At 57.8% G+C, this 17,789-nt stretch overlaps 1 protein-coding gene across 2 annotated transcripts in view; it reads left to right on the forward strand.

Annotated features, from left to right (window-relative positions):
- The window catches only part of PCBP3 (poly(rC) binding protein 3), a 184,953-nt gene that overhangs the window by 129,267 nt on the left and 37,897 nt on the right, over positions 1–17,789 (forward strand). For both annotated transcript variants that reach the window (XM_031461015.2, XM_031460999.2), the window contains one exon: positions 6,639–6,754. In XM_031461015.2, coding sequence (XP_031316875.1) covers positions 6,745–6,754 — 10 coding nt within the window. In that variant the 5' untranslated portion in view covers positions 6,639–6,744. The remainder of the gene's footprint in view (positions 1–6,638; positions 6,755–17,789) is intronic.

Raw genomic sequence — 17,789 nt, forward strand, 5'->3', positions numbered from 1 at the left:
TGTTTTCTGTAAAAGAGTATCTAAAGCTTATGTTCATTCCTTTTTTAAATGTTTGGTAAATCCTCCAGGGAAACCATTTGGACCTGGAGATTTCTTTCTTCTGGAGCTTCTTAGTGCAAGTTTCTGTGTCTCTAGTGGCTATAGTCATGCTGAGACTGTCTATTTCATTCGACTGATTTTCGGCAATTTGTTGGTGGTTCTTCAGTTGTCCTCTTTCCTTGCAGCGGTTTTTAAAGATTTGCTTTAAGCATGTTCACAAATGCCCACTGCAGCGTTTTGTGACGGCTGCTTCAAAGCCCCTGTCAGAGGCGTCTAATATCTCTGTCATCTCAGTGCTAGCATTGCTTGATTTTCTTTTCCTTTTCGTGTTGAGATGTTCCTAGTTTTCGGTATGGCAAGTGATTTTTGTTTGTAACCTGAAAATTATGGTCACTGTGTTATCATATTCTGGATCTTATAAAAATCCCCTGTCTTAGCAGGTCTCTGCTGACACCCTTGGGGAGGACGCCTCGGTCACAGCGGCGGGGTGGCTGTCCCGGCCCTCCCCCGGCCTCCCTGGCACCTTGGGTAGAGGGAGGAGTGCCTTGTCACTGCTGAGTGGGAGCCTGCTCTGAGAGAGGCACTAGTGAGTGTGTGTGTCCTGTGTGTGTGTCCTGCCAGCTTCACCTGGAGGAGGGCAAAGTTGTCAGAAAGCTTCCTGGCTTCCTAGGTTTCCTGGTCCCAGACCTTTGCCGAGAAAGAGAGAGAGAGAGAGGTGGCTTTTCTTGAGAAAAGCCCATGTTCTTTGGCATTTTTCCTGTGTTCTTTTGTTACTGAGTCCAAACTCGTTCTGCTCGCCGCACGACAGGCCAGTAAATCGGGAGACGAGGTGCTGGGGCCAGGAACAGTGACTTTATTCAGAAAGCCGGCAGACCAACAGGATGGGGGACTCATGTCCTGGAGAACCATCCTCCCCAGGTCAGAATTCAGGCTCCTTTTATACTAAAAAGGGGAGGAGGTGTGTTCGATGGCTGCAAACTTCTTGGTGTAGGAATTCTTTGTTATTGAACCCTTTGTTCTTGCAGCCGTCCACGAGGGTTAGGTCGTGGTGTCCCTGTAAGTCTCCAACAAAGCCACCTTTCTGTTCTGCAGCTTGTCTTTAAATGAAGGAAAAAGCGTTAATATCCTTAAAGGTCAGAACCTGGAGAATGGGCTCCTGTGTATTCCAGGCTCTAGGCAGCACTCTTTTACAAAAGGTGCAGCCAGCACGACCAAGCCTAGGAAGCAGGGCACAGGGTTAAAGCCAAAGGGCCAGATCCAACATGGAGTCAGATTTGCTCTTTTCTAGTACACGTTGGCATTTTCAGTTGCAGGCTTCTCCAGTGACCAGTTTGGAATAAATAGGAGGGAAACATAAAAAACCACAATGGTGACCTCACTGCTGTGTCAGCCTTCACGCCTGAGAGCCCGTCCAGGCCACCTGCTGTCCACCTTCCCAGGTTTTCTTACACGTGTTTCCTGGTTAACCCGGGTTTTAGTTGTGCTCAGCAGGAGTGTAGGGAGAAACACGCCTGCTGCTTCTCATCCCGAACCAGAAGCCCTGGGCTTCCTTTCAGTTGCTCGAGTCACCTGTCCCGTCCTGACTGTTCTTGGTCAGTGTCATCAGAGGGTGTGTATTTTGGGACCCTTTTTGAAGAACCAAATTTTGTATTTGTTTCTCTTCACAGCTGGCTTCTGTCATAACTTCTGAGCTGCTCCTTATTAACGATACCACCTTCCCGTCTGCTGTGGGTGCTTCCTGTTGTTTCCCTACCTTCTCAAATCGGATTTTCTATTCGCTAATGTTCTGGCCTTCTTTGCTCCTGCTCTAGGCGTTTAAAAGCTGTGAGTTTCCCCGCGAGTTCCCCTGCAGCTGAGGGCTGCGCGTTTTGCCACGCGGTACTCTTGGTGGCGTTGAGGTCGAGTGATTTCCTGAGTTCATTATGTTCTTCCCCTCCATTTCTTATTTAGAGGCATTTAAGAAGTGTTATGTCCAGGAGAATTATAAAGTCATCTTTTGCTGCTGATTTCTAATTTAATTGCCTCGTGGGTGGAAAGCATGGTCTGTTGATTGCATGTCTTCAAAATTTGTGGAAATTTGCATTACGAGTTAGAACATTGTCAATTTGGGTTTCGTTCTCTGAGAGCTTTAGGAGAATGTCAGGTGTGGGTTTGTGCACACACGCACACACACACACACAGGGCATCTCCCTCTGCTTTCACTGTCCTGGTGTGAACCGTGACAGGAGGTGGGATGACCCCGCCAGATGGGCGCTGTTGGTCTGGCCCGGGCCTCGCTCCTCGGATTAACCCCTGGCGGGCTCTGCGGGTGCCGAGGCCCCCCTTGACTGTGCATAAACCCTCCCTTCCCCGGATTATCGCAGCATCTCCTGAACTCTCTCCTGGCTTCTCACGTTCAGCCTGGACTCCGCGCCCCCAGCCAGACTAACCGCTGGCGGTAAAACATCATGATTTATCCAAGCCCCCTCACAGCCCTGCCTTCCGCAAACTTCCTTCTTAAAGTGGCCTGCAGGCCCCCCCCCCCCCCCCCCCCGCCGCCAGCGGAGCAGGGACAGCCCGCTGCTGCCGCTACTGCTGCCGCGCGTCTCCAGCCTCCAGGTGCAGCCCGGCCTGCAGGCCCCGGGCCTCGCTGGGAGCCGCTCTGCCCACATGCACCTGCGCGTGTCCGCCCATCTAAGCGCATGCGGGGTGCGTGTGCGGGGCTCAGAGCGCGCTGGGCTGCTTTGGTCTGGACCGGGACCGGGCAGAGGGGATGCTCCCGCCTTGGGCGCTGTCCTTTGAAACGGATTCGTGGTGGCGGCCTGTTCAGCAGGGCGCTGAGAACCACTGCTCCTGCTGTGACTAAGTGGGTCGTGCTGCCGCGGAGGCCGGAGAGCGAGAGCGGGGAAGGGGATTGCGGGCCACATGCTCTCTCCTCTGCGGCCTCGCTTCCTAACACGGGAGGAGTTTTGAAAAGAGAACGCAGAGCCTTTCCTCCCAAGACGGCCCCTCACTCCCGTCTCACCCCGCGGGGCTGTCGGTGACGTTGGGAGAAGTGGCTCCTTGCGCTGAGTCTGTGTGGCACACCCCCTGCCGGGCTTCTGGCCCCCTGGTGCTTCCTACCAAATTTAGTGACACGGGGCTACGTATTTAGTAAACTGATTCCCTTCACGTGTTTCTGAAATGATGTAAATTTCAATAGAATGTTCTTCAGTTAGCTTATTTCTGGTTTCTTGTGTTGTCATCAGAAACTGCGGTCTGCACCATTTCTAGTTTATGTGACTTACTAAGAGAGGTGGTCTTGTCTTCGGGGAGAGCCTCTGGGGAGAAGGGGCGCGAGGTCTCAGGCTCCTGCTGTTGCCCTCCACGCAGGGCTCCTGTGTTAATGCTGGCGTTTCAGGTCCTAAGTGTCTCCCTCTTCTGAGACGGAGCCTCCGGTTGGCCATGGGTGCCGGGCACTGGGGCCCTAACGCTCCCTCACAGACAGTGTGAGCTGTTGCTCCTGTTTTCACCCCCCCCCCCCCCCCCCGCGCAGCCACCTGGGCCCCAGGCTCTGCTCCTCCTAGCATTGCCTCCCCCTCCCCCCTCCCCCCCTCCCCGGCGGCCCCGCCTGGCAGAGGCTTCAGCTTCGGTGTCTCTGCTTCTCGCTCACTGCGTGTCCACCCACGTCCCAGGCCCTGGTCTCGTGTTGACGGTGCTTGTGGGTTGTCCTCGCTGCTCAGTGCTTGTGGGTTTGTGCCGCTTTATGTTGTATGTCACTTTGGTGCCGTTTCTGTAAGGGTGGAGTAAACGCGCACTAATTCTGTGATGCTTAATACGAGATTTCTTCCGTTCCTTTTCCAAACTTTTGAGTATTTACCACCTTTGTTTTGTTTTAATTGAAGTATGGTTGATTTACAATGTTGTGTTCGGTTCGAGTGTACAGCAAGCTGATTCAATTATGTGTGCACACAGATATGTTCTTTTTCAGACTCTTTTCCATTGTAGGTTATTACAAGATGCTGAATATAGTTCCATGTGCTGCACAGCAGGGCCTTGTTGTTCAGCTGTTTAATGTATAGCGGTGTGTGTCTTTTAATCCCAACTCCCAATTTATCCCCCCACCATTACCTTTTTTTTAATTGAGTATAGTGTAAATTTCACACTTTAGAAGTGCACATTTTCGTAGTTTTTAGCTACTCAGCAAGGTGTGCAACCACCAGCACGATCTAATTACAGAACACTTTCGTCACCCCTGAAGGACCCACGCCCATGATCAGTCATTTCTGTTCCCTCTCTCCTTAGCCCTGGGGACACTGGTCCACTTTCTGTCCTGGCAGGTTTGCCTGTTCTGGACGTTTAGTACCCGTGGGATCACACGTCTGTGACCTTCTGTGTCAGGCTTTTTCCAGGTTCATCCACGTCGCAGCCGCGTCAGCGCTTCCTCCCTTTGGTGGCGAGTAACATCCCGATATAAGGGTCCCCCACACGTGGTTCGTCCATTCGTCCTCGGGAGGCGGACGCTGGGTTGTGCCACCTTCTGGCCGCCGTGGGCAGTGCTGCTGGGAGCTCCCCGTCGAGTGTGGGTGCGGACAGGTGTCTTCAGTTCTCCTGGCCTGGGCCTGCGCGGGGGCTGGGTCACGGGGCAGCCCTGGGTTAACTTGGGAGTAGCTGCAGGCCGTCAGTGGCTGTCCCTCTTTCCGTCCCCCCAGCAGCGTCTGAAGAGTCCAGTTCTCCGCGTCCTTGCTGACGTTTGTTATTGTCTGTTGCTCCTTGCTGTTACTGTTGTAAGTGTTGTCACTACTGTCGCCATCCTACGTGGGTGTGACGTGGGGTCTCACTGTGGTTTTGATTTGCATTTTTCTTTTTTTTCTCTATTTTTTTTCTTTTTAACGCACAGTATTTTATCTTTGTTTTGTTTTTCCTTTGAGGGGGAGGTAACCAGGTTTTATTTTTATTTATTGTATTTTTTTTTTTAATGGAGGCATGGGGGTTGACCCAGGACCTCGTGCGCCCTGCACACGCTCTGCCTGAGCCCCTCCTCCCGCCCCGCGCTCCCTGATGCCGATGGCGCTAAGCTGCTCTCCTGTGCATGTCGGGCGTTTCTGCGCTTGCCTCAGAGAAGGACGTGCTCAAGTCCTTCACGTACTTTTAAATTGTTCTTGAACTGCTGAGATGTAGAAGTTCTGCGCGCGGTGGTCTGAACACTAGTCCCTTCTCAGGTACTCGGTTTGCAGGCACTTTCCTCTGTTACGTGCATTGTATTTTCGCTTTCTTGTTTGTGTCTTTTGCTGCACAAAAATTCTTCATTTTCATGAAGTCCAGTTTATCTGTGTTTCTGTCGTTGCCTGTGCTTTTTGGTGTTACATCCATGAAATCGTTGCCAAGTCCAACGTGATGGAGATTTTTTTCAGTATTTAGTTTTAGCTCTTGAGTGTAGGTCTTTGATCTGTTCAAAATTAAGTTTTGTATGTGGTATAAACTGAGGCTTACGTTAATTCTCCGGTGTGTGGATACCAGTTTCCCCAGCACCACATGTTGAATGACTGTTCTTTTCTCGTTGGCTTGTCTTGGCACCGTTGCCAAAAACTCTCCCATGGCTTTCTGATGAGTGCCCCCTCTCTGGTCCTCTGATGCGCCGTAACACGCTGAGCCTGGTCCTTCCCAGCTGTGCCTTCCCAGCTGAGACACCGTGTGCCCCCGTGAGAGGGGGAGGCTCGTACTCAGCACCGTCCCTCATGGCGTTTCCTTTCGTGTTGTATTTTCTCATTTATATCATTTTGATCCTCACACATTACATAGGCAAGATATGTTAGTTTGAAATAGACTCAGTCAGGGATGTTATTTATTGCCTAAAGTGGTTACCTGGCTGACACGGAGGAAGACAGAGACATTTAACACGGGCTTGTAATTATTTTTGGTGCTATGACCTCGCAGTTCCAAATGTCAGACGCTTTGTAAAGAAGCCTGGAAAGACGTCTGTAACCATGAGGTGCAGAGGGCATAAGCATGCACCGAAGAGCAGACTTAAAACGCAACAAAGAGGGGAATGTTATGGAAATACACTCTTGTACCTGGGGATTAAATTTCCTGTTTGGGCAATAAATGTGAGTTTAGAAAGTGAAATGTCAGGAAACTTGGACCAAGGTGAAAATGGCGCATTCTGGGAAGAGATGCCGTGGACAGATTGCACGTGAAATGGAAGGGTCTGAATGACACGGTTAGACTAGCTGTGAAAGAGGGAAGCCGGCAGTGTGTTTAAGTTAATGTGTGATTTCATAAATGTTATTTGTAAATCAGCGTATGTACATATATAAACTACTAAATATTGTAAGTAGAAAGTTGACTGTTTCTCTTAGATTCTCAAAAGTGTTTACAGCTTTAACAAAAAACTTCTCTTGGACTTCTCATCTTTGAAATGGGTGGCGCCTCCGTGTTTGCAAGGCGGCCTCCTCGGGCAGGCACAGGGCAGCATCCGGTGAGAAGCTCCGTCTGGCCTCCGGCGCCACCCCTGCACCCCGCACCCGCATGTGTAAGGAGCGCGGCTGCTCTGCGTGCGGGGCGGCAGTTCTGTCAAAGCTCAGCCCTGCCAGGTGAGGTCGCAGCCTGGAAGCTCACGTCCCCCGTGTTTTGTGTCTTAGGTGAGCGGGCTCCTCCAAGCCACCAGCTCCGGTTGGGATGCTCTGACTTACGACACATCTGAACACATGCCGTCCAGGGACCTGCTCTGACTCGGAGAGCCTGCTTATGGGGGAAGGTGAGTGCCTGTGACCTGTCTTGTTTGCATGTGTATTTTCCAAGAATGTGTGTGGCAGAGGCAAGCTCGCCCTTGAAGGTGGAAGCTGTTCCAAGCGGCACGACACTGAGTGTTACCCTCTGCTCCGTGATGTGCTGTCAGCTGGGAGCGGCGCTGGGGAGAGAAGACAGACCCTCGAGAGGGAGACCGCAGCAAGGAAAGGAAGCCGAGACGAGGCCTTGGTGCTGCGGGCGCGTCGTTCCCGGGCGGCTCTTGAAAGTCACCTGTAGTCGAGTTAGAGTTTGAAGAAGCAGGTCCAAACTGGGGCAGAAGTGTTTCTCCGTGGCTTTTTCCCTTGAACTTTGAGGAACGTGGGTGCCTTAGAATTGTGTCCCCCTAAGTGTTCCCCAGCGTTAGCCCCCGAGGGCCTCATCCCACCATTTTGTAAAGAAGCCGGGTGTGGGGTCTGAAGAGCTGGGCCTGTCGTTCTGTAAGTGAGGACCAGCCCTGCGCAGGGCCCCGAGCTAACTCTGCTGGCTGGCCTGCCACGTGGGTGTGGGTGCAGGAGCCTGCGTGCACGTGTGCAAGAGGGTGTGCGCATGTGTGTGCAGGAGGGTGCGCACGTGTGTGCAGGAGGGTTGCGTGCGTGTGTGCAGGAGGGTGTGTTCTGTGTGCCGCTGAGCACCCCAGCACCCTGAGGTCCAAGTTCTGTCCAAGGCTGCAGCGCTGCTGCCCTCTGGCCTCAGTTTCTCACCTGTACTTTGAGGCCCCGAGGTTCCTCCCACAGCCCACGTGCCTGGTGGTCTCCAGCCCAGGTCTGGTTTATTCATCTGTGCGTCCGTGTTACACAGCCATTGCCAAAGCCCTTAGAGTACATTCGACGTGCTTTGTCCGTCTAGGGCACAAAGGTGGCCACTGAGAACCTGGTTTTAGCTATAGGATTTACCACCCAGATGCCCGACAGACACATCGTCCAGGTTCTGAGTTAACCTGTCTCCCAGGTGGTCGTCGGAGAAACAGGTGCATCTTTAAACGTCACAGAACGTTACGAGGGCCGGCGTTCTGAAACATTTCTTCCTTCCTCTTCATGCCAGCTTCTCTCCTGCCGCCTGGTCTGTCTGGCTGGCTTGGTTTCCTCACCGCAGCTCAGCACCTTCAGCCCGTGGAGCCTGGCTCAGTTCCGGGTGCCTGCTGCTGCGCTGTCTTCACCTTTGCTTTGTGTGGAAGAAGGGGAAAACCATTTCAACCTCCAGGTGCCTGTTTGCGTGAATGGCAGTGACAGGTCATTCGACGTCCTCTCTGGGTCAGGACAGGAGCCGGATGGAATGGCTCCTTCCACACGGCTGGCACGTCCCAGGCTGCGGTCAAGGGCGAGGCCAGTTATGTAAAGCAGGGCTGCCTGCCCGGGATTCTCCGGGGCCGTGTGGAGGACAGGCCCCCACTCCCCTGGGCCAGCTGCAGCGCTCCAAAGGCAGGAGCCCAGCGGCCCCTCACTAGGCCCCCTGCCTGCCCCCAGCCGCCCAGCCCTCTGCCCAGCCACATCTGCAGGTGCCTGTGTGCTCCAAGGTCCAAGCATCTGGCCTCGTGTCAGGCGCAGGACACGGCTGCAGAGGTCGGGGTGGCATCCAGAGAGACAAAAGACCCACCGCCATCCTCTCAGCTGACCAACTGTTCCCATGAGGACAGAGCTGCTGAGCCCCAGCGCTGGCCAGCGCCCCATGCCAGGAGGGGTGGTGCTCACGGCCGTGGGTCCCTGTGCCCTGCACCCTAAATAGCGGGCAGTCATGTTTCCTTCTGCCATGGCCTTGTCCCTCCCGCTCAGCAGCTTTCTGCTGTGTGTTGGCTTGTCAGCCTGGCACCCCGGGTCCCCTCGACCTCCAGCCACCCCTCCTTTATGCCCCCAGGCCCCCGGCTCCTTCTCTGCCCATGACTCTGTTCCTTCGAGCCCCTCTGCTCACTCTTCCTTCCTCGTCACGTCTTCAAGGTCAGCCCCCACCCTGCTCTCAGCTCCCCTCACCAGACCCAAGGCCAGGGCCCAGTTCTCCCCAGCGCCCTCGGTGGCCAAGAGCCGGGCCCTAGGTGGCCACTGCTTTAAGACTGTGAATGCGCCGGGAGTGACGGTGCTTCCCTCTCTGCCCGGGAAAGAGCTGCCGCGAGCACTGGCTGGGCTGGCAGCGCAGGGCGCACGGCGGGGCTGTTAGCATCCTCCTCCCTGCTGGGCTCCTGACACTAGCGTCCCCAGGACTTGGCGCTCGGGTAGCACAGGGGCTGCTTTGTCACCACAGGCCAGGGCTTCAGGCATGCGTGTCCCTTGACCCAGAGTGATATCCACAAAGAACAGTCCAAGGCAGTAAGACAGGGACAGAAAGAGGTCCTCCCAGAGATTATCGGCGAAGGCTTGTTTGACGCAACCGTTCAGAACCCGGGGCTCAGTGATTGCAGCCAGCTGTGTTCTCATGCCTGAAAATGCATAGAATTACACGCATAGCATTTTATGCGTAGAATAGATTACATGGGGGATTTGATCACTACCGTGTAGACTTAATATAATGATGTAGAAAAATACTTCACGTACAGTGTCAAGTGAGAAAAACAGGACAAATGTGGGTGGCTTGGTCCTATTTCTGTTAAAAAATACAATGACACGCGCCTACGGAAAAGGAGTGTGAACCGGTCGCCCTCAGAACACGCCGCTGCGACTGCTGGTCTTTCTGGGAGGCGATGTTACAGGGTTTGCACACGTGTGTTTCCCCTTTTCCTGAAACAAGCCATCAGGCTGTCGTGGGCAGTGGACCTGCGGCCTCCCCCTCCTCCAGGCACCTGTGTCGGCATCAGAAAGGGCCGTGCGCTCTGGCCCTCCCAGCGGGCGCCGACGCCATCCTGCCCGGCGCGTGCTCGACCCCCTGCCAGCGAGCCTGCTCGGCACCCGAGTGCCGCCACTGCCTGCTAGGTGCTCTTCCCCCTTTGCCTGCACCTGATCTCGTGTGAGGTGGCGAGGGAGGGGGCGATGCCTGGGCAAAGGGTGGCCTTCTAGTGCTCGGCGGCAGGTGCCCGTTCTGAGGGGGCAGCTGCGTTCCCCACGTCCCCTCGCAGGCCCGGGGGCCCGTCCGTCTCTCTGCCCAGACCAGCGCCCGCCGCCAGGCTTGCTCTCGGCGTGCACGCACACGGCAGTGCCCAGCTGGTGCGCACTGGCTCTCAGGCTGTGCCTGCACACTCTCGGCCACAACCAGGAGAAAGCGGGGAAAGGACAGCTTGCACTGGGTGCCCTTTCGGGCGCCTCGTCCTGGTGAGGACTAGCTCCGGGCACCCGTCTGCGGGCAGACGGCAGGCTGCGGCCGCGGCCACTCGGGTCTGCAGAGCTGCGGTTCCACTAACGGCCCTGAGGTGCGGCCCCCCTTTTCCCAGGGCTTAGCTGCTGCGGCCGATGTCCCGCAGGCACGCCGATCTGTGCGGTGGCCCCTGTTGGGGGAAGGAGTCATTGAATTGACAGCATCCGCCAGGCGCACCCCTCCAATGGAACGAGGGGAGCTGGGCGAAAAGTAGGTCACATGTGCCTGGTCCCATGTCACGAGGTTTCCAACCTGAGGCCAATAGGATCTGCAGCCTCCTTTGGTTTAGAACAAAACCCCACTCTAATTTTTCTCCTTTAGCACTTTCCTCTCCTCTAAACGGGGAGGGTGACCATCTGTCTGAGAGCCACGTCCCTCCGGCCCTGCCCGACCTCGCGGAGTGGCTTTGTTCTGAGGTAAGGGGCTGCTGCGGCCCGGTGAGGCTGCACGGCCAGGAGAGGGGCTGAGGCCACGCGGAGCCCGACGCGTCCAGGGCTGCCCGAGCTGTCGGGGGGCGTGTGGGAGGACCCGCTGCAGCCCTGCCCTGCGCCGGCCAGAGTGGGGCCGTGGGAGCCTTGCCAAGCGTTCCAGACGTTTGCGTGATGCTGTTCGCATCAGGTCCTCAGTTCTGACAACATGGCTGCTTTGTGAGGAGAAGGTTGACTATTGCTAACGTGGTCATGTTAAAGAGGTGTTGTGCAGAAAAGGGACGTGTGATCTTCAGGTGCCAGTAGCCAGTGCTCCTCGGTAGGGGTGGGAGCAGGATTCTGGCTCTCGGAGATGCTGGTTGTCCCCGGGGCTGGGGCCCGCGCCCTCCGTGGACCAGCGCCTGTGTCTGAGCATGCGACCTTGGACACGAGAGGTGAGCCGTTGGCTTCCACCTGCTGAAAGCACCAAGCACCGTGAGGTCCACGCACGGGCGTCGGGTTGGTGTGTGTGTGTCGTGAGTGCGCGGGGACTGTGTGCTTTTGGAGCTGGATGCTTGGATTGAGAAATAACATAGTTCTGTCGTCTCTGGGAAGAGGAACGTGGCTCCTCCGTGACGAGGCAGATGTGGGGTGTACAGTTCTGTAAAAGTGTTTGTAAAACTGGCGTGTGCTTTGTGGCTTGCAGACAACAGAATCTCGTTTTCTTACCTGTCCTGTAAGTGAATCGGGGTACTCCATTAGTCCAGGATTTCTGATGGACGCATTTTACAGGTGACGAGTAGAACAGAAGGTGTTTGCAGTGTCTGTGTTGTGGGCTGGCCGCTGGTGCCGTCTTTAGACGAATTACTTGCTCTTGGATTTTCTGGGAAAAAGTGTTTCCAGAAGTAGTTTGCTAGAAACCAAAGTCCTGTTTGGTTTGGGTATGCTCTACTGGAGAAAACGGCTTGCCTTTCAGAAACAAAATATTTAAAGTTTGTGTCCTAACTGGCTTTCCAGGAAACGCGGGTCCACGGGCAAGTCCACAGACACGATCATGGGCACGTTAGATTATGAACTACTCCACATTTGAGGTGTGAAGAATAGGAGTTGCACCCTTGCTAACAAGATAAGATTTTTCTCTCCTTGAAAGGAAGCCCTTACAGGAGCAGAGGCGCGTCGGGTGGCGCCCAGCCCTCCAGCTGCAGCCTCGGAGGGGGTCTCATGAGCTGCCTCTCAGGGGCTCTCGCCCGCTTTGCCGTCCTGAAGAGGGAGGTTTTTCTACTGTTTCATTGAGATAGGGCAGGACATTTCAATATTTTTTGTACTTCTGGTCCTAAATGCTTCCTTTTGGCCTGGGGCGCGTGCCCAGGACGTCAGTGCAGTTTTCAGCCCGTCTCCTCCCCGTCCCTCCTGACGTGCGTCCCCTCGGCGGGGGCGATCAGCCTCCGTCCGCGTGTGGTCGCAAGTTCACGCGTGCTCGTGTTCATGACACTGTAACCCGCACCCCTCGCTGGCCCTGGGGCGTGAGGACTGGCAGTACAACCTGCGGCTGGCCAGTGGTAGGGGCGTTTACTTTCCCTTATTTATCAGCGGAATGGGAGGTCGTTTTTCCAGAAATAGCAGTCTCAGAAGAAGCAGCTCTCGCTCAGAAGAATGCCCCTCGCGAGCTCCTGACGTGGGCCTGGCCGTCCCTGAAGACACTCGACACTTTCCTCCTGCCTCACTGAGGGGGCTGCAGGGGCCGCGGGAGGGGCCGGGCCTGGCTGGCTCCTGCGCGCCCCGGCCGCCACCTGCAGCGCTCGGCTTGGGTGGCGCTCTCTGGCCCTGCAGAAGGAGGCAGAAACCCGCCTGCCAAGAAGCGCCTGTCGCAGGGCGCGACAGCCTCGGGAAGATTTTGGGTCCCCAGCACCCGCTGCTGAAGAGCTGTCTTCATCCTGGCCAAGGAGGGGGCTTCAGCAGTTGGGCACAAGGACCAGCGCCAGTGCTGTGACCCGGAGCCCCAGGCCTTCTCAGCCGAGCTGGTGCACAAGGGAGGGCAGCCCCGCAGGGAGGGCAGCGGTTTCCGTCTTTGAGTGTCGGCTGCGCTGTGTGCGTGAACAGTGCCAGCCGTGGCTCTCCGAGGGGGTCCTGGACCGCCGCCCCCGAGAACTCTCTGGAGAGGCACATTCTCCTCTACTTCCCCTCGCCGAACTCCGGGCTGGGGCTCGTTCCGTGATCCCCGAGACCTTCGGGGTGGCACTGGTGTCTGTATGAGTGCGAGAGCCACGGGCACCGCACACAGGCGTGCGGGGCCGAGTTGGGATAAGAGGGTCCCAGCCGGCACCTGTGCCTCAGGTCAGATGTGAAGCTGGACCATGGGAGCCTCGTGGTGTGTTTCAAGTTTGACACACGTGTGACCCGGGCACCTCAGCGTCTCTTTTGAGTTGGCCACAGGCTGCTCCGTCAGTGCCCTTTCTGCCTGGAGACCCCACTGCTAATGGCATTGCTGACAGCGCCCAGTGCCCCACTGCCAGCCCAGCGCCCCACAGAAGCCCGAAGGGAAGGGGCTGGAGGAGGGGCGGGGAGAGGGGCCGGGAAGGGTGGCCCCGGGCCTTCTGCCGGGCGGTCGGGGCAGGAGGACAGGATGCCGGGGACGCAGGGCACTGTCGTGTCCAGGCAACTCGGGACAGCCGGGAGCAGATGCGGAGCCCAGAGAGACAGAGGCCCTTCTCCTGAGGAGGGTCTCACTCCTGAGCGTGCGGCCCCCACACTGAGGTGCTGGGGGCGGGGGGAGGGGTGCATCATTAAAAACAATCCAGAAGAAGGCAGGAAAGGAGAGGAAGGGCAGCCTGTCTCAGAACCCACTGCTGGGCGAGCCGCAGAGCCTCAGCAACCAACGTGGAGGAGACACGTCTTGGGGGGGGTTCTGTTTTGTTCACTTTAATAAATGCGGTGTTTGAATCAGTGGGAGCAGAGGGACTATTTAACAAATGGTGTTGGGTCCATCGGGTATTTATTTTAAAAAGCCGGACACCAAACACAGATGTCCCCGAGACCAGGTAACGAGCTGAAAGGTTCATGGAAGACGGACGGTCTTTTCCGGGCCCGGCCCTCAGCAGGCACACGTCCCGCAGGCGCAGACGGAGTCACACGCCTGAGCGCGGCCGGGCACCTGGGGTTGCGGCAGCAGCAGCAGCAGCTGGGCAACAGCCCGCGGCCAGCCACGCCGGGACCAGGACGGACAGGCGGCCACAGTAAGCGGGCAGCGCTGGGGGAGCAGGACAGCGCGGAGTCGTGCCTGAGGGAGGAGCCGGGCGCGCTGCAGGCCTGAGGGCGGCGGGCCGGGGAGGACAGCCCCCCAGGGCCACGTCCCCATGGGGCTGAACACGGTCCTCACCCCGAACTGGGCCGATGCCCAGTGACAGAAGGGTCAGCCTCGTGTGACTGTGTTCACGGGTGGAGCCCCATCAACACAGGGAGGGCAGACATGGAGCTCAGGCGACCTCAGGGTCGGCACTGGGGAGGGGGGATGCCTCCCCCAAAGTGCGTGTTGGGCACAGGAGGGCCGCGTGCTGGTCTGGCCGGGCTCAGCCCCGACGCGGGTTGTCCCTCGTGAGTGGCGGCCACACCCCTGGCAGCTGTGATTTAAGATGTGCCTGCTTCACAGCCTCCCCCTCCGCACCATGAAGTCCAGTCGAGAACACGTGCTGTCGCATTGATGCAAAACCAAAGGTCCTGGGTGTCCGTCTACAGATGCTCACCAGGCCCAGCGATGGCGACCCTCCCGGGGGCTGGGGGTGGGGTTCAGGGCTGCACTGAGGCAGGCTCCTCAGGGCCCCTGGGGTCCGGTGTCCCAGCTGCGCGGGTCGCCCCCCCAACTTGCCCCTCAGCAGGGGCCACTCTGCCACCCTCTGTTTTCCCCTTTTATTCTGTTTTTTTAGGTTTTTAAAAGGATTCCGCTGTTATTACAAACAAATCTTTTAAAAGTCACTTGTCTGGGTGACCAAGAAACGTGTTTCTTCGACTTTCTGAGGTTTAAATTAAATTGCCCCAGAGCCTGCAGTGGGGGCACGAGGGTGCCTGGACAGCTGGTGTCAGCTGGTGACACCTGGGCTCCAGAGCGCCTGTCCTCCTGCCCGCCTGAACCCTGGCTGTGTGCACAGCGCCTGCCAGCCGACCGCCTGGCACAGAGGCTTGCCCACGCCCCCACCCCGTCCCCTGCCCCTGCGCAGCCCCCGCCCCGGCCGGGTGCTGAGGAAACCGGGAGACCCCACCGCAGTTTCTGGTCCTGCCGCCACACGTCCTCGTCTCGTGGAGCCCTGTGACCGCTTCTTCCCCGAAGAACGCGGCAGGACCAGGTTGGGAAACTAGGCCCCACTCGGTTGTTCTGCCAGGTTACCTGCGTGCGTTGTGCCCAGACAGATCTGCCATTGTGCGTCTGGGGATGTGGGGACCCAAGCCCGCGTGCCCTCCCCGGCCAGTGCCCCCCCACCCCCGGGCACACGCTCAGGGGAATACACCCAGGCTTCTAGGGAGGGACTCCCACTGGCTGTGCACGCTTGCGGGATTAACGGGTGGTGGAGGATCGAAGCTGGGGGATTAGATCCTGGGAGCATCTGCTGGGGGCGGGGGCCTCGCAGGGGCGATTCTGCCCGTGGTGCTGCTTCTGTCTGGAGGCCTGGGGAACCTGTGTCCCTTCAGGACAGAGAAGCCGCCATCTGGATAAGAGGACCCCATTGCCCTCACCTGGGGCACCCTCACCTGGGCATCCCTGTGAAGACACCACCTGGGAGGGGGCCCGGCTCCTGGGAGGGCCGCTTCCTCGTGTTTCTGGGCCTTCTCTCCCCAGGCCTCCTGCCTCCTGCCGTCAGCGTCCCTCCAGGACGCAGATTCCCCTGTCAGCGGGGCCTGAGGCCGCCCTCCACCAGCTCTGCTCCCGCCCCCCCGGGACTCCCCCTGCCTGCCCTCCAGGTAGCACTGCAGAAGGAGTGGGGGCCGCCCCGAGCAGGGTCGTAGGGGTGGGGGGAGGCCTCCTCGAATAAGCTCGTGGGAGGCGGGATTCCCAGGACGGGCCCCCCCCCCCAAAGCCCTGGTCCAGAGAGGAAGGGCGGCTCTGGAGCACTTCTCTGGGGGCTTTTTCCGGGTGATCCTGGACGGACTCAGCCACACCTCCTGCCCAGGGCGCAAGCCTGCACCCAGGGCCGCCCCCCCAGCAGGCGCAGGAGCGGGGGCTGAGGTCTCTTTCCGGGCCCCACGTTAATAAGGGAAGGAGTGTGCTCCTGCCTGTGACGGGCGCCCTGAGGGAGCAGAGGCAGCCCCCACCTGCCTTTTCCTTCCTGAGCGCTGCGTTTTAGTTCTCCTCAGAAGTGTCTTGTGTCGTGGTTATCTAAAATCATTCTCTGATTCCCATTTTTCTTGGTATAAATTACCATCTATGTCCCTTTGTTATAAAAAGCTGGAACCCCCTAGTACAAAATGGTCCCCAAGGCATGGGCTTAAAACCAGTGCTTCGCTTTCTGGGGTCACTGACCTTGACCTTACTTGAGGTGTTTTGTCTGCCCACTTTGACCAGGGACGGCCGCACAGGTGTGAGCAGTGCCTCCCAGCACCTGCAGCGTGAAGGTCCTCGGGCTGAGCCCCGTTCCCCACGTCCCTGCTGTGAGGTCGCAGCCCCCTGCCCCGCGCCCCACCTGTGACGTGGGGTGGGGCCTCCGCGGGGCTGTGGGGAGGACTGTGCCTGTCACACAGAACACATCGTATTGTTACTTTTTGTGTGATAATTGGGTTTCTCCTTTCATTTGTTCATCGCGTGGACAGAGTTCCCGGCATTAAATTACCCACCTGTTCCAGGGATGAACCTCGGTGAGGTGCTGTGCATTATTAGTCTTCCAACGTTGCTGATTCTGTCTGTTAGTATTTGATTCAGAACTTCTAGCTGATCGGAAGCTGGCAGCGCTGGCTCACAGCACGGGTGGCCAGCCTCACGGGCGGGACCAGTTTCCCCAGGGAGGTGCGGGCCGCGTGCAGGAAGGTGGCTGTGCCTGCCTTGGGGGCTGGGGGCAGCTCCGCCTGGACCCCCTCCCCGGTACTGCACACCTGGCTCATCGTGGTGTCCTGGGGGGCGCCCAGCACACACACGTGTAGTCGGTCAGGTCCCAGTGACAGACACATAGGCACCTTTGAGAGCAGATGGTGGGGTCGACTTTGTCCCTGCTGCCCCCTCCCCGCCAGCCTCCCTCAGGCTGCACTGGCCAGGTCGCATGGCATCAGAAAACTCTGTGTTCATGGATGGGGGCCGGCAGAGGGCAGGTCCATCAGGCCCGAGGAGGATGGCTCTGTGTGTCCGCCCTTCTCTCCCACGTCTCCTGACCAGACTCGCCCACCCTCGTTCCTGTCGCCTCACATCCAGGCCCTTTTCCCGTTCACGTCTCCTTGACCCTGAGGCCGTAAGAATCTCTCTTTCACTTCTGAACTCTGGGCTCTCTGACCTTCCTGGAGCGCACGTCTTGGGGGTGAAGGAGGGGTTGAGTGTTGACTCGGCCTTTTGGACGGCCTGCAGCCCTATTTCTGCACCAGCTTGGGCGCTGGAGGGCGATGGCTGCTCCTCCGTCCTGTGCCCCCAGCGCAGGCACCTGGTAGGAACTGAGGTTAGATTGCATGTCCCTGCCATGCTTGGCCTCCCGCTGTGGCCGGAGGGTCTGGGGAAGATAAAGTGTGTGCAGATGCTGGAGCCAGAGACGTCGGGGCTCCATGACCGCTGGCCTCGGGAGCATCAAGTCCACTCCCAGGTCGCTCTGCGGGGGTGGGGGTCAGGCCCCAGGGAGTCCTGTCATCTCCGTAGCAGAGATGTTATTCATTCTGAAACAGGTGTTTGAAACGGTTGGAACTTTTGTAAGCCGCACTTGCTGGCGTAGGTGACACCCTAGCCCCTGGGCGCACTCCCAGATGTAGGACAGGACCCTCGCACCCCCGGGTGAAGCCCGCGCCTGCCAGAGAGAGAAGCCCCACGCTCTGCGCGCAGCCTGTGGGGCAGGGAGGGAGGTGAGCCAGCTGCCGGCTGCCCAGCCCAGGACTCTTGTCTGTCTGGACGCTTGTCCGTCTGGACACTTGAGTGACAAGCCCGCAGGCCTTGTGCGGTACTCACTGAAGTCAGCTTGTGTGAAGTCGGCCCTGCACGTCTTTCTAACATTCACCGTGACCAGCAAGAGCGTTTCCCTGCAGAAGCTCCTCTCCCTCCCCGGCCTCAAGGACACAAGCTGCATCTCTCTCTCCGGGAGCACAGGGGAGGGAGGCGCTCCCTGGGCCTCTGCTGTCCTGACTCCTGCAGCTGCCGGGGCACCG

This window comes from Camelus dromedarius, chromosome 2 (genome assembly GCF_036321535.1).
Source record: "Camelus dromedarius isolate mCamDro1 chromosome 2, mCamDro1.pat, whole genome shotgun sequence".
In the NCBI taxonomy this organism is placed as follows: Eukaryota; Metazoa; Chordata; class Mammalia; order Artiodactyla; family Camelidae; genus Camelus; species Camelus dromedarius.